This window comes from Panthera leo, chromosome C2 (genome assembly GCF_018350215.1).
Source record: "Panthera leo isolate Ple1 chromosome C2, P.leo_Ple1_pat1.1, whole genome shotgun sequence".
NCBI lineage: Eukaryota > Metazoa > Chordata > Mammalia > Carnivora > Felidae > Panthera > Panthera leo.
Window position 1 is genome coordinate 156,680,762 of NC_056687.1, and position 16,583 is coordinate 156,697,344.

General features: G+C 40.4%; 1 protein-coding gene across 4 annotated transcripts in view; it reads left to right on the plus strand.

Moving 5' to 3' along the window:
* Positions 1 to 1,329, plus strand: part of LOC122198757 — a 79,575-nt gene extending 78,246 nt beyond the window's left edge. For all 4 annotated transcript variants that reach the window (XM_042903512.1, XM_042903514.1, XM_042903513.1 and 1 more), the window contains one exon: positions 802 to 1,329. In XM_042903512.1, the coding sequence (XP_042759446.1) occupies positions 802 to 1,132 (331 nt within the window). In that variant the 3' untranslated portion in view covers positions 1,133 to 1,329. The remainder of the gene's footprint in view (positions 1 to 801) is intronic.
* Positions 1,330 to 16,583: the final 15,254 nt, after the last annotated feature.

Sequence of the window (16,583 nt, forward strand, 5' to 3'; positions counted from 1 at the left end):
TTTACTGACTGGGCTCTCGTTCTGTCCCATCTCTTTTTTGTTTTGTGTTGTCACACAACTCCCATGAATTCTCCCATGTTATGATTGCATATTATTCTGTCAAAGTATCTCATAAAGATATTTTGAAGTGCTTTCAGTCCCCTAGTGTAGTCCAGTTGTTGGAAAGGTCCAGATAAGATTGGCCCGGGTGTGCACATTCCTTGCTGCGGGGAAAAGGAAACCCAGTGCCCCGGCCAAGATCTCTGTGAATTCCCTATGGAGTTATGGTCTCATGGCTGTGCTGGCTCTGACCGCCTCCAGCTGAATTCTTGTTCTCCATCGCGCAGCTAGAGGCTGTTCCTTCGTCTCTACCCTGTCTTCATCCATTTCTACATTTTCAGACCCAAAATGGCTTCTGCTTCCCCGAGGTTCTGAGTACGTATCCGTCCACAAGGAACGTTTAGGGAAGTGGAGACACAGAAGCATCTCACAATCAAACATCAGACACTCTTGTTCTCAGCCGTCTTTTGGTTCCATCCCTCGTTTCTGTGCTCACTCCTCTCCTCTGTGCTTGCCCTCTCCAAAGAGAAACACACACACACACACACACACACACACACACACACACACACCAAATTCTTTCCATTTTCTTCTGTTAGAGCAGTTTAATCTTCTCAAGCTCCTACCTTCCCAAAGCAGCTCTGAGCCTTTGACCAGGGACTTTTATGGTTTCCTTTTATAGATATAAATCTTTGGACTATCTGGTATTTGTTTTTGTTTAAGACTAATTAAAAAAAATTTTTTTTTTACTGTTTCGTATAGCAATACAAGGAGGTTGGATATAAATCGGCAAAAACAAAACCAAACAAAAACCAAAAGGCAAAAAGAACCAATCAACAAACCAAAAACCAAGGATTACCAGGAGCACCATGCTCAGAATGACTCAAAGCAGTGCTCGAAGACTGTGCTCGTTGCCAGGCCCGGGGGACACACAGGTACTCTGCTCAGATCCCCTCAGAACCCTCTTCATATACCAGCAACCTTCTTTGTAGGGTTGCCCTTGGGCTACTGGAGTCACCTCCAGCTGGAAGGTTGGAGATTCCAGGAGTTCACATCTCTGAAGGTGACCAGGAGTTGGCCACTGACTAGTTGAGAGTGTACGAAGCCCAGCTCCTCAGCCTCAAGACTGGATGAACTCAGAGGTGTAAATTACGCCCCAGAACTCCCCACAGGATCAGACTGACTCCAGGAATTCATCTAAAATTGTATACTTGACTGTCTGCCTCCTCTTGCCTGTCCTGCTTCCCCACTGCCTTGCTAGTCTGTCCTGGGAGCACTTCCTTAATAAACCTCTTCCACTTGAATCTGTGGCTCAGTCTGCTTCTGGGAGAACCCAATCTAAGATGTTAAGTATTCCATTTTGTTGGATAGGCAACCTGGGAATTCATTCTTGCCTGCATAGACACTGAACACCTAATATATGTACTGGGCACTATTAAAATAGTCTGTACCCTCAGGAAAAGTGCAAACTAGTTAGTGAGGTAAGACACGGGGAGCCATAAGTATAATTTGAGGCCACATGTCCTTTATTTACAAAAAATACTGAATATTCTCTATGTACATATGGTAGAATCTCAACATGATAGGGAAGGAGTGCTTATAGCTTCATGGTCTTAGGTGCTGGATTTGGCAGGGCATATAAGATTTCCAAACAAAAAGTTGGAAGTGGAGAAATATTAACTAGAGAAAATTGTATGGGTAGTTGAACATATAAGGTTGAGAAGATAAAGAGAGACATAGTTCGGGGCACCTGGTTGGATCAGTCAGTAGAGCATGCACCTTTTTTTTTTTTTAACATTTATTTATTTTTGAGAGAGAGAAAGAGAGAGAGACAGAGTGTGAGCAGGGGAGGGGCAGAGAGAGAGAGAGAGAGAGGGAGACACAGAATCAGAAGCAGGCTCTAGGCTCTGAGCTGTCAGCACAGAGACTGACACGGGGCTCGAACTCACAAACTGTGAGATCACGACCTGAGCTGAAGTCAGACACTTAACCGACTGGCCCGCCCAGGTGCCCCAAGCATGCAACTCTTGAGCTCTGGGTTGTGAGTTTGAACCCCGCATTGGGCATGGAGACTACTTTAAAAGAATAAATAAACAAATAAATAAATAAAAATTTTAAAAAAAGAAAGAAAGATGTAGTGTTAAGAGAGCTCTTGAGAGGATCCTTTGTCTTCTGAAAGACTGAATCCTTGCCATATAGCTTCATCCTTTCACTTGGCCATTCATATCCCATGAGCGTATGATATGATGCACACAAGGGGTCATTCTGTACTTGGGTAATGGCTAAAAATCTTAGGGAACAGGTTCAAATATGCAAAAAAACCATGTTACATCCTTTCCCTCCCCTTCTATATAATTTCCTGTGTAATTATCCTTGTAAGCCTCCATTCCGCTAGGGTGGTGAAAATTTGATCTTGATCAAATCGTGTGTCCCTCTACCACCCCTTTTCCTTCAAGTTGCATCTAAATTCCAAGAGCTTTGGGGGGAATTTAGTAGGACCCTTAATCCTCACCACCATCCAGACATCTGATCCCTGGGTTATCAGGCATGAGCAGTTAACTGCTGAGTTGTCCTTCATGCCTATCCTCAAGACATCTGTAGATTCCGCTGTCCTTTCTGCTAATCTCATTCTGTGCTGGGGCATGGTGTGCTCTAGCAGGTTGGTCCTGGGGGTGTGCCCAGGGGTGAGCAAGGTGCAAGGATTCATCTCTATTTAAACTTCCATCATTTTTCTGTTTTCCTTCCTTTGCTTCTTTCCTCTCTACTTATAGAATCATATTTAGTAACAGGACAGGAGTTGGCCCTTACATTATTCTGTTTTTTTTTTCCCTCCCAAATATTGTCTGTATTTTAAGCCATTTCCATTCCTTAAGGATTTTGAAACTATCAAGTGAAGAGGAGATAGGCTGTTCTCTTCCTGCTGTCACATCTTGAAGGTGGGGAGAAATCATAGAAAGAAACTGGACAGGGAAAAGAGGTGACTACAGCACAAAATTTAAGAAAATACTAACTCTTGGGGTCATATAAATGCTGATTCTACAGAATCCTGAGAATGAGTGCCTCCTAAATTTCATGCCCTACAGATCTCACTTGCCTCATGCTAGTCCCAGACTTGGAAGAAAATACCAATCATTGCCCCTAAAAACCAGTTAAAATAAAATTTTTAGCCTATCTAACTTGGTCAAAAGACTAAAAGAGACGTCAATGGTGGTTAGAGCTCCACAGTGGATTATGGATGATATCTATGTTGTTCATCTTTTTTTGGTATTATTTTCTTTTTTTCCTCCACGTTTATTGAGGTATAATTGCCAAAACTGTAAGCTATTTAAAGTATACATGAATATTTGATATATGTATACATTGTGAAGGGATTCCCCCATCAAGTTAATGATCACATCCATCGCTATATACATTTGTTTTGTGTGTGTTGGGGGGGGAAGGGTGTGAGAATAGTTAAGTTCTACTTTCTTGGCAAATTTCAATTATATAATACAGTGTTACCAACTATAGTCACATGTTATAGATTAGATCCTTAGGACTTATTCCTTTTATACTGAGTAGCCTTTTTGTTCAAGCAACCCTTGTGCTAAAGACTTGTGATAAAAGGGTACTTAGAAGATATCAAAGAGAATCTTTGGCTCATTGTTATCTGAACGTGGCCTTCTTTCCACTTCATTTTCCAGAATGTTGCCATAGGCAGAGACAATGAAAAGGCGGGAGAAATGGTCCAGAACGAGGCTGGGGATGACTGTTGTATCTTGTAAACGCTGTGTACATTTTGTTTCTGCTGGCTGCTTGAACCACCCTTTAGAAGTCCCTGCTAAGTGTTGTCACAAAATATTTGTAGGTATTCTGTATATTTCTAATATCCTCCAATGAGCATGTAATAATTTTATGATTAAAAATAAAGTTATGGGGCGCCTGGGTGGCTTGGTCGGTTAAGCGTCCGACTTCGGCTCAGGTCATGATCTCACGGTCCGTGAGTTCAAGCCCTGCGTCGGGCTCTGTGCTGACAGCTCAGAGCTTGGAGCCTGTTTCAGATTCTGTGTCTCCCTCTCTCTCTGCCCCTCCCCTGTTCATGCTCTGTCTCTCTCTGTCTCAAAAATAAATAAACGTTAAAAAAAAATTAAAAAAAAATAAAGTTATATAAAATAAAAACTATTGTGATAACATTGACAGGGAAGCTAGCAGAAGTGTGTAAGGGAATGTTTTGCATTATTCCTGCAGTTTTTCTGTAAGTTTGAAATTGTTTCAAATCAAAAAATTTGAAAATCATGAAAAATCAAAACCTTTCTAAAATTAAAAAAAAAAATGTGTTAAGTTAAAACCTCAGTGGCCCCAAACAGGTTGGAAGCCAACCCAGAATTTTATAAGTCCCATAGTTCAACATACTTTCTCATATGCTATGTATATGAAGCTACTTGGCTTTTCGCTTATTAAGATTTTGGCAGATCCCCAATTTAGGCAACTTTCTTAAAGACTCGTTACAATTTTTATAATGGATAGTTATAAAGGTTGGTGTCCAGGAAGCAGAGGACACATAGAGGAATCTCTGTGCAACTTGGGCTGTAGCTCATGTTTCATGTCCAGTGAGGTTCTTATGTTTATTTTTTGGTTTCCTTTCTTTTCTTTCTTTTTTTAAGTTTATTTACTTATTTTTGAGAAAGGGAAAGAGAGAGAGTGAGCAGGGGATGGGCAGAGAGAGAGAATCCAAGCAGGCTCTTTACTGTCAGCGTGGAGCCCAACATGGGGCTTGAACTCAAGAACCGTGAGATCATGACCTGAGCTGAAATCAAGAGCCAGATGCTTAACCGACTGAGCCCCCCCGCCCCGGGCACCCCACATTAGGTTTTACTCTTGATGTTCAACATTCTATTGGTTTGGACGAATGTATAATGACATTTATCCACCATCATAGCTTCATACAGAATAGCCACCCAGCCTCAAAAATCCTCTGTGCTCTGCCTACTCATCCCTCTTCCTCCCAACACGTGGAAACCACTGATCTTTTTACTACATCCATTGCTTCGCTTTTTCCAGAATTGCTGGAATCATATATTATGCAGCCTTTCAAGTTGGCTTCTTTCACTTAGTAGTATGCGTTTAAGTCTTTTCATGGCTTGATAGCTCATTTCCTTTTAATTCTGAATAGATCCATTGTCTGGATATCACCCATTCACCTGCTGAAGGACATCTTTGTTGCTTACAAGTTTTGGCAATTATGACTAAAGCTGCTATAAACATCTGTGATAGCACAAGTTTTTGTGTGGACATAAGTTTTCAGCTCATTTGTATAAATACCAAGGAGTACAATTGCTGGATCATGTAGTCAGAATAAGTTTCATTTTGTAAGAAGCCTCCAGACTGTTTTCCAAAGTGGCTTTACCATTTTACATTTGACATTCCCACCTGCAATGAATGGGAGTTCTCACCACTTTATATCCTCACCAACATTGGGTGGTGTCAGGGTTTGGGTTTTGGCTATTTTTTTGAAAAAAATTTTAACATTTATTCATTTTTGAGAGACAGAGTGTGCGAGGGGGAGGGAGGTGCAGAGAGAGAGACACACACACACAGAATCTGAAGCAGGCTCCAGTCTGCTTCAGTCCATGTGGGGCTCAAACCCACGAACTGTGAGATCATGACCTGAGCTGAAGTCGGATGCTTAACCGACTGAGCCACCCAGGTGCCCCCAGGTTTTGGCTATTCTAATAGGTGTGTAATAGTATGTCACTATTGTTTTAATTTGCATTTCCCTGATGACATATGATGTGGAACATCTTTTTATATGTGTATTTCTTTGCACCAGCATATATGTGTCTGGTAAGCTGTCTGTTCAAATCTTTTGCTTATTTTAAAATCAGGTTGTTTTCCTATTATAGAATTTTAAGAGTTCTTTGTGTATTATGGATAACAGCCTTTGACCAGGTATGGCTTTTGTAAATGTTTCCTCCCAGTCTGTGTCTTCTATTTTCATTCTCTTAACAGTTTCTTTTGTGGAGCAGAAGTTTTAAATTTTAATGAAGTCCAGTATATCATTTTTTTTTTTCATGGATTATGCTTTTGGTGTTGTTTCTAAAAAGTCAACACCAGGGGCGCCTGGGTGGCGCAGTCGGTTAAGCGTCCGACTTCAGCCAGGTCACGATCTCGCGGTCCGTGAGTTCGAGCCCCGTGTCGGGCTCTGGGCTGATGGCTCGGAGCCTGGAGCCTGTTTCCGATTCTGTGTCTCCCTCTCTCTCTGCCCCTCCCTCGTTCATGCTCTGTCTCTCTCTGTCCCAAAAATAAATAAAAAACGTTGAAAAAAAAAATAAATAAAAAAATAAAAAGTCAACACCATGCCACCGTGCCCAAGATCATCTAGATTTTCTTCTGTGTTATCTTCCAGGAGTTTTAGAGTTTTGTATTTTACATTTAGTTCTATGACCTATTTTGATTTAATCATTGTGAAGAATCTAAGTTCTGTGTCTGGATTCTTTCTTTCTTTCTCCTCCTCCTCCTCCTCCTCCTTCTTCTTCTTCTTCCTTCTCTTCCTCCTCCTCCTCCTCCTCCTCCCTCTCTCCTCCTCCTCCTTCTCCAGCATGTGGACACCCAGTTATTCTAGCACCATTTGTTGAAAAAGATGATCTTTTCACCATTGTATTGTCTTTGCTTCTTTGTCAAAGATCAATTGACTATATTTATGTGGGTCTATTTCTGACAGCCACGAGATGACTTGCTGGGATATTGATTGAAATCATGGTAAAGTTGGGAAGAAATGGTATCTTGACAATATCCACACACATAGAATATATCCACATTTACTTAATTCTTCTTTGGTTTCTCTTTTTTTTTTTCAATGTTTTAAATGTTTACTTTTGAGAGAGAGAGAGACAGAGAGAGAGAGAGAGAGAGAGAGAGACATAGCGTGAGAGGGGGAGGGGTAGAGAGAAAGGGAGACAGAATCCGAAGTAGGCTCCGGGCTCTGAGTTGTCAGCACAGAGCCCGAGACGGGGCTTAAACTCATGAACCGCAAGATCGTGACCTGAGCCGAAGTCGGACACTTAACTGATTGAGCCACCCAGGCGCCCCTTCTTCAGTTTCTTTTATCAGAGTTTTGTAGTTTTCTTCATATAGATCTTGAGTCCACCATTTTAAAAATATGTGTACTGAAACACATAGACATACTGGTTGCAATTTGATCATGTTTAATTTTTTTCCCAACCATGACATTATTTTTACTATTATAATAGTAGTGGTAAAACTATATATAACAGTGTGGTAAAATACAACTAAATATTGGCCAATAGAATGTTTCCAATAAACACCCATTAGGTGGTGAGGAAAAAAAGTGCAAATAGTGACAATTTTTGATCAAGTCTGACACAGAAGAAAGAGCTCTTCAGACATGGTTGGTGCATCCCAATAAGAATATGGCACAGTGGCCAGCGCGAATTATACTAACATTGACACTTAAAGCTGGTCATGATTTTGAAACTCTTTCATGAACCTAGCAAATCAGGCAAAATAATTTTTGTAAGCCTTAACATTGTCGAGGTCAGGAAATACAAAAATACAAAGAAAGGATGTAAAACTATTCCAGATTAAAGAAGACTAAAGAGACAGGACAACTGATGCAATGCATGATTCTAGATTAGACCTTGGACTGGGAGAAAAACAGCTAAAATGGTTACTATTGGGACAATGCATGAATTTTAATATGAATGGCAGATTAGATAATAGTATTATACTAAGAGGATGTCCTTGTACTTTGGAAATACACACTGAAGTAGTTAAACTTTTTTTTTTTTTTAATGTTTATTTATTATTGAGAGACAGAGCATGAGCATGGGAGGGTCAGAGAGAGAGGGAGACACAGAATCTGAAGCACGCTCCAGGCTCCTGGAGCACAGAGCCCAACGCGGGGCTTGAACCCACAAACCGGGAGATCATGACCTGAGCCAAAGGCAGATGCTCAACCGACAGAGCCACCCAGGCGCCCCCACACTGAAGTATTTAAGAGATAGAGAGGCATGATATTTCCAACTTACTTTCAAATGATACAGAAAAGATTTATACATACTTTTTTTACGTATGGAGAGATAATGACAAAGCAAATGCAGGAGAATGTAAACAAACTGGATAATGAGTATACGAAAAGATATTTTTACTTTCCTATAAGTTAGAAATCGCAACAAAATTAAAAGTTACCCCCCAAAAAATAACGATTTAAAATTAAGCCCCCAAAGTTTAAAACACATGTATTTGACATATTTTCATGATTTCTCTCTAATAATCCAGACTTTTTTTTTTTTTTATTTTTTTTATTTTTTTATTTTTTGGCCCATCCAATAGCTGCGGATAGACTATTTGGCTTAAAGATGTAACCATAAGGGAAACATACTTTAAAACACCATATAATGTTCTATTAACATGACTGCTACGTAGGAAATATAAAGTTGAAGAGAAAGGAAGGCTTTATTTTAGGTTCTTAGAATCTTTAGTTCTGCGACACATGAAATTGACTCTGATGGCAAGATGATAGCATATGTAAGTAGATTTTTTTTCGGTGAAGGAGGCCTGGGAGGAGACGCTATAGCTCTTTCTCTTCATGAGAAATCGCAAGTAGTATTTGGAGGCAGAGGGTCACGACAGCAGCAGTTGACTCGAACGGTTCAGATAAAATGAGGGCGGAGAGGGAGAGAGAGAGGCTCACAAGGCAAAGGCGGCAAAGTGTGAACCAAATGGTGAGTTGAGAGGAAGCGTATATGGGAGTCCTCTGTATTGCTTTTTTCTACGTTATTGTCGTGACTTCTCTGTAAGTTCGAAATTATGTCAAACTAAAAGTTTACGGAAAAAATACAAAGAAGTATGAGTTAGCAGATGTCCTCCTCACGGTCCTCACCCTCTAATATCAGAACAAATTCTGAATCAGGCCATCTCCCTCTAATGTAGCCGTCTACACCGACGAATGTCTAGAGTAGAGCCGTCCCAGTTCAGTACTGCATTTTTTTTTTTTTTTTTTAGCCTGCATCTCAAACCCTGTGGCTACCTACCAGTGGGCATGGCTCCGCCTGGCTTTTCGTTATACTGAGAAAATCTGTCAGGATCAGTCCAACTGGTTAGGATCCTCTGGAGTAGCACCAATATGCCTACTTTAAATACATGCCATTTCGTGGAGGCTCAAAAAACAAACTAAACAACACGAAACTTACTTTGCTTCCAAAACAGAAGATTAGTGTGAGGTTTCCTGTTGGCCAGGAGATCCTGAGTGGCTGAGAGCTCTGCCCTTTGCGAAGGCTGTCTGCAGCCTACCTGGGGTAAAGCGCTTTGGCCTCCCTAAACTCCCTCCCAATCGTTGCGATCAGTTTTTTGTTTTTTTTTAATTTTTTTTTTTTCAACGTTTATTTATTTTTGGGACAGAGAGAGACAGAGCATGAATGGGGGAGGGGCAGAGAGAGAGGGAAACACAGAATCTGAAACAGGCTCCAGGCTCTGAGCCATCAGCCCAGAGCCTGACGCGGGGCTCGAACTCACGGACCGTGAGATCGTGACCTGGCTGAAGTCAGACGCTTAACCGACTGCGCCACCCAGGCGCCCCGCGATCAGTTTTTATTTTCATGATTTCCTTCAATGGAAAATCAAGGTCACATAGCCTATTCTTCACCAAAACAGTGAAGAGAGCAGTATGTGGATCGACATTCATTTCCACCTTTCTAATGCACATATCGCTGCCCTCTCTGGCTACCTACATCCCCGGTGTGCCATCAGTATTGACACAAAAGCAGTGCTCTTGGTATTATTATAAATAATAGGTAACGTTAATTTGAAAGGGACTTGTTTTGGTATTTGGGATACTTACTAAGATGGCTGATAAGTACACAACTTGTATTTAATAGAGGAGTTGGAAGCGAAGATACACAATCGTAGAGTGATACAAATTTGGGGAAAATATTTTGTGAATAATTTTGTGAAAAAGATAATGCATTGAACCAGTAGACTTAGATGAATATGTTTGGGTCAGCAGGGGCACACGCATGATGATGGGGAAGAGGTAGTTCAGTTTCTACACTTGTATAATCAAAAAGTAAAGCAAGCAGTAAGCGAGCTGAGAGCTGACCAAGGGGATGGAGGTCTTGACTGAGAACGAATTATATAACCTTGTGAGTGCGCACTAAGGAATTCTATCCATGTTGATTACATTATAATGAGTAAAAACGCATGTCAATAAAATAAGTTGTACATAGGAGCTGATGGGGCATGTAAGAGGTCTATTGGCCATAACATTTAGAAGGAGTTTCAGGAAAAGATTAAAAAAAAAAAATTAAAACACTGGGGGCAGAGTGTAGATTTTCAATTAAAGGAATACATGGCATCTGTGAGTTCCTGAGTATCTTGGCCACTGCTCAGACCCATGTGAAAATTAATGAAGGGAAACCTCACTAAAATGGGTTAGAGAGGCTAGAAGGGAAGGTTAGAAGGGGGAGCCCTACCACTCAGTGTCAACCACAGGAAGACTTGTCAGTTGCAGAGACCAACAGAAGAGTAGCAACAGGAAAGAATCATCAGTTCCAGGGCCCAACAGGGAAGCATGTATGTTGCATCTTTTACAAGAAATCAATCAGCCCTGCAGTTCACCCAATGACAAACGTGATCACCCTGAAATCTTGCTTTTTTTCCAGTGGGCTTTTCATTCAAAACAACCCCTCCCAAATTTTTCCTTCTTCTCCATAAAATAATGCTCCTCTCCTTTGTTGAAATTGCCTATGGTTTTGCCAGCGCTTGCATTTCTCTACTATTCCTGAATAAACCCATTTTTTTTTTCTTCTGGTAGAATAGCTCACTTTTATTTTTAAGGTTAACACCTACCATTTCTCCCACTGGTATAGCTACAACCTTTGAAAATCCACCAAGGACCTATGGATCCACATGGCCTATCCTCTCCTGTTTACCAATGCTACCGCATGTTGTAAACCCAGAGAGGGAGACAGCAGAGCTCTCTCTTCTCACAGCTTTTTGAGCATTGGCTTTAGTATATGTGCTACCGAAGCAAGCACTTGAGCACTGGTTTTAATATGAGCCTGAGGGGAGCCCGCTATCGTAGCTGTCCTCCCCGCTCTGAGATCAGAGATGAGGGTGAGACGGGTCAAACCTAAAATAAGGAAAGAGAAGTGTTCTCCATCTCAAACAGGGGTTTGAGATGATAAACAGAGAAAGAAGTCGGCCAGCACTTTTCCCCTGACTCTCGCTCTGCATGAAAAGTTTTGTCCCAACAAAATGCTAAGTATCTGTGAAAATGCATACATTAGGGTGGTTTATTTTCTATGTCCAATAGTGTCATTTAATAAATAAATTTTGCTAGTAGTTCATTCTGTTAGCTCTCTAAGCCTAATGTTTGTCGTTAACTTTGTTGGGTAGATGCCAAGCTTTTTGACTGCAGAGTAACATTTTTGTTGCTCAGAATGCAACTTTGAATGATTTTTTTGATTAAAAAAATTTTTTTTTTGTTACTCCTCCTGTTTGTAACAAAATTTTCTAACTATATTGGAATAAATTATGTTGCGCTAGATAAAGAAAAAAATCAACAGATTTTTATCCATGAGGTCACTGCTTCTTTGAAAAAAAAAAAAAAAAGCAATGTTTTGATGACCTCCTACCAGTAATTGATGGAGTTTGAAACCAACCTGTATAGTCTGGTCCAGGGACAAATGGATTGCTGAGTTCCCATAGAGATATTTATTTAGTCATAGTTATACTTTGTCGTAATTTTTATGAAGTTTTTAACTAAAAAAAATTTTTTTTAATATTTATTCATTTTTGAAAGACAGAGAGAAACAGAGTACAAGCGGGGTGGGGTGGAGAGAGAGGGGGACCCAGAATCTGAAGCGGGCTCCAGGCTCTGAGCTGTCAGCATGGAGCCCATTGTGGAGCTCAAACTCACGAATCGTGAGATCATGACCTGAGCCAAAGTCGGATGCTCAACCAACTGAGCCACCCAAGCACCCCAGTTTTAACGTTTATTTTTGAAGGAGAGAGACAGAGCGTGAGCAGGGGAGGGGCAGAGAGAGAGGGAGACACAGAATCCGAAGCAGGCCGCAGGCTGCAGGCTCTGAGCCATCGGCACAGAGCCTGATGCAGGGCTCAAACCCACGAACTGTGAGATCATGACCTGGGCTGAAGTTGGACGCCCAACCGACTGAGCCAACCAGGAACCCTCTGAAGTTTTTATTTAAATTCCAGTTAGTTAATATACAGTACAATATTAGTTTCAGGTGTACAATTTAGTGATTCATCACTTCCATACAACACCCGGGGCTCATCACAAGTGCCCTCCTTAATCCCCATCACCTGTTTAATCCATCTCCCCATCTATTTCTCCTCTGGTAACTATCAGTTTGTTCTCTATAGTTAAGAGTCTGTGTCTTGGTTTTCCTCTCTCTTCTCCCCCAACCATCATCGTTTGTTTTGTTTCTTAATTCCACATATGAGTGAATCATATGGTATTTGGTTTTCCCCAACTAACTGATTTTGCTTAACATTATATTTTCTAGCTCCACCCACGTCATTGTAAATGGCAAGATTTCATTCTTTTTGATGGCTAGGTAGTATTCCATTGTATGTATACACCACATCTTCTTTATCCATTCATCCATCGATGGACATTTGGGCTCTTTACATAATTTGACTATTGCTGATAATGCTGCTTTAAACATTGGGCTACATGTATCCCTTTGAATTTTTTGTATTCTTTGGGTAAATAACTAGTAGGGCAATTGCTGGATCATAGGGTAGTTCTATTTTTAATGTTGTGAGGAACCTCCATACTGTTTCCAAAGTAGCTGCTTCTTTTCAACGGCACGTGGGACATTCTCCGGAAGAGATCATATGCTAGGTCACAAATCAGGCCTCAACAAGTACAAAAAATTGAGATCATACCATGCATATTTTCTGACCACAACACTATGAAACTTGAAGTCAACCACAAGAAAAAAATTGGAAAGACCACAGATACATGGAGGTTAAACAACATGGTACTAAACAATGAATGGGTCACCCAGGAAATCAAAGAATAAATTTAAAAAATACATGGAAACAAATGAAAATGAAAACACAAGGTTCCAAAACCTTTGGGTTGTAGCAAGTGGTCCTAAGAGGCAAGTATATAGCAATATCAGTCTACCTCAAGAAGCAAGAAAAGTCTCAAATACACACCTAACCTTACACCTAAAGGAGATAGAAAAAGAGCAACAAACAAAGCCTAAAGCCAGCAGAAGGGGGGGAAATCATAAAGATTAGAGCAGAAATAAATGATATAGAAACTAAAAAAACACAGTAGAAAAAATCAATGAAACCAGGAGCTGGTTCTTTGAAAAAATTAATAAAATTGATAACTCCCCAGCCACACTTATCAAAAAGAAAAGGGAAAGGACCCAAATAAATAAAATCACAAATTAGAGAGGAGAAATAATAACCAACATCACAAAACACAAACAATTATAAAAGAATACTGTAAAAAAATCTGTATGGCAACAAATTGGACAACCTGGAAGAAACGGATAAATTCCTAGAAATATAGAAACTACCCAAATTGAATCAGGAAGAAATAGAAAACTTGAACAGATTGATAATCAGCAAAGAAATTGAAATGGAATCAGTAACCAAAAATCTCCCCATGAACAAAAGTCCAGGGCCAGATGCCTTCACAGTGAATTCTACCAAACATCTGAAGAAGAGTTAATACCTATCCTTCTCAAGCTGTTCCAAAAAATAGAAACGGAAGGAAAACTTCCAAACTCATTTTATGAGGCCAGCATTGCCCTGATTCCAAAACCAGACAAAGACTCCAATAAAAAAGAGAACTACAGGCCAATATCCCTGACGAACATGATGTAAAAATTCTCAACAAAATACCAGGAAATCAAATCCTTCAGTACATTAAAGGAATCATTTGCCACGATCAAGTGAGATTTATTCCGGGGCTGTAAGGGTGGTTTGATATGCACAAATCATTCAACATGATACACCACATTAATAAAAGAAAGGATAAGAACCATATGATCCTTTCAACAGATGCAGAAAAAGCATCTGTTGACAAAGTACAGCATCCATCCATGTTAAAAACCCTCAACAAATTAAGTATAGATGGAACATACCTCAACATCATAAAGGCCATATATGAAAAACCCACAGCTAGTATCACCCTCAATGGGGCAAAAGGGAGAGCTTTTCCTTTACATTTAGGAACAAGACAGGGATGTCCATTCTCATCATATTGTTCAGCATAGTACTCGAAGTCCTAGGCAGAGCGATCAGACATGCAACAACAACAAAAAAAGGCATCCAAATCGGCAAGGAGGAAGTCAAACTTTCACTATCTGCAGATTACATGATAGCCTATGAAGAAAACCCGGAAGAGTCCACCAAAAATTTTTTCTAATTGATACTTGAATTCAATAAAATCGCAGGATACCGAATCAACATACCGAAATCGGTTGCATTTCTATACACCAATAATGAAGCAGCAGAAAGAGAACTCAAGGAATCAATCCGATTTATAACCGTAGTCATGTTTTTTGTTTGTTTGTTTGTTTGTTTTAAAATCCACTGAGTACACATCTTCATTTTACATTTGTTCCAGGACCTGTGACCACTGTTCAGGAGATTCTTCTTTAAATCCACTTTTATAAGTCTGAGGTTCCCTTAGCGTCCCTAAAATACTTTTCTCCTCCCCAGGGAGGGATGGGGGAAGCAATAAAAGTTAAAATTTCAGGACAGCTATTTATTAGTCTTAAGAAAGTCACATTAAGATCTCTGAACATCTTTAGGAAAATCAATTCCATTTTATTGTAACAAATGAAACATTTAATACTTGTGACATTACTTGAGACCTCTTTGTTTCAAAAATTGTGCCAAAACAAATTTTGGGAGTTTTGAGGAACCTGGAAGTTCCTCAAAAGGTTAAGCAGAGTTACTATGTGACCCAGCACTTCCTCCTCTAGGTATATACCCAGGATAAATAACAATACACAACAACTTGGACATGCATTTCAGAGCGCATCAGTCATAATCATCAAAGGTGAACACCACCCAAATGTATACCAGCCGGTGGATGGATAAACAAAATACGGTAAAGCCACGCAATGAAATACTGATGCACGCTACAACATGAACGGACCATGAAAAGATGCTAAGTGGCTGTTACCAAAGACCATATATTATATAATTCTGCTTATATGAAATGTCCAGGATAGGCAAATCCATAGAGACAGAAAATAGACGAGCGGTCGTGTAGGGGCCGGGAATTCTCTAGAAGGGGCATGTGAGTAGCTGCTAAAGGGGAAGGGTTCTCTTGGGTGATGAAGATGTTCCGAGATTAGATAGTGCTGATGATTACACACCTCTGTAAATATACCCCAAGCCACTGAACTGTACGCTTCGAGTGGGTGACTTCATGCTTTGCAAATTATATCTTAATAAGACGGTTATTTTTTTTTAAGAAGTCCCAACTATGTGTTTAATATCGCAACTAAAGAACAGAGGGAATGCTGCTGATGAATGATAGCTGCCCTAAGTGGGGTTTTAAATGGGCTTGGAGCCTCTGTGGCCTTTGAAGCAGGCATCTGGTTGAGAGGGAAGTCTCTTCTCAACACCATCTCCCCCCAAAAGGTGGGGGATCAAACTTTGCCTGGACACCTTGCGAACGGAAGGCTGAGATTATTTAAGCAAAGGATGGAAGGCAGGGTGGCAGCATCTGAATGCCGTTCCTCGCGGTTTTTCACAAAGCAGCGGATCTCGAGCTTGGCAGGACACCACCGCGTGCTCACCTGAGGCGTTTAAACAAGATCGATGCCCGTGGTTCCACTTGGAGAGGTTCTGATTTACTGGGTCCGAGGTCAGGCCCGGGGTTGGAATTTTAAAAGCTTCCCTAGTGGTTCTGATGTGCGCACAAGGCTGAGAGGTACTGCGGTGGAGAAAAAGGAGTAGCAAAATATCTGACTAGTTTATTGGTCCCTGGGTGCTCTGAAATTTCCACTTACTGCTCATTTTTAAGAGCTTAAAATTAGGCCTCGCCCAGACAAGTGATTCTGGCAAGGGCTTAGAACAGCCAAGCTATTCTTAGTGATGTATTTAGGCTATTATTTGCCTTACTACTTTTAAGCTTCCAAAAACCATAGCTCAGTGATCGACGTGTTAGATGACTTGAGAATGTAGAACAACACAGCAGAAACCGCCAGAGCTATTAAGTTTAATAAAAGTAAACAATCACATGGAAATAACTCAAAACACCACGGCTGCGATAAACTGTATCTGGTTAATTAAACATTAGCCAAGATAACGTTGTTCTTTCGTAACCATTTCAAAGCCGTCTTTAAGACTGTGATGATTTCTAAGAATGTAGCCGGCCTTCTGAGAAAGTAACAGTTAATCCTGTATTTCAAAATTCTGAATAATACTGTTTATTGCTTTTTCCTCAGAAACCTCCAAAGTACTTGAGACTCACAGACAGTCACAACTTCAGAAACCGTTAGTGGCTCATTGCTTCCGTCAGTAGTAAATGATGCACATCA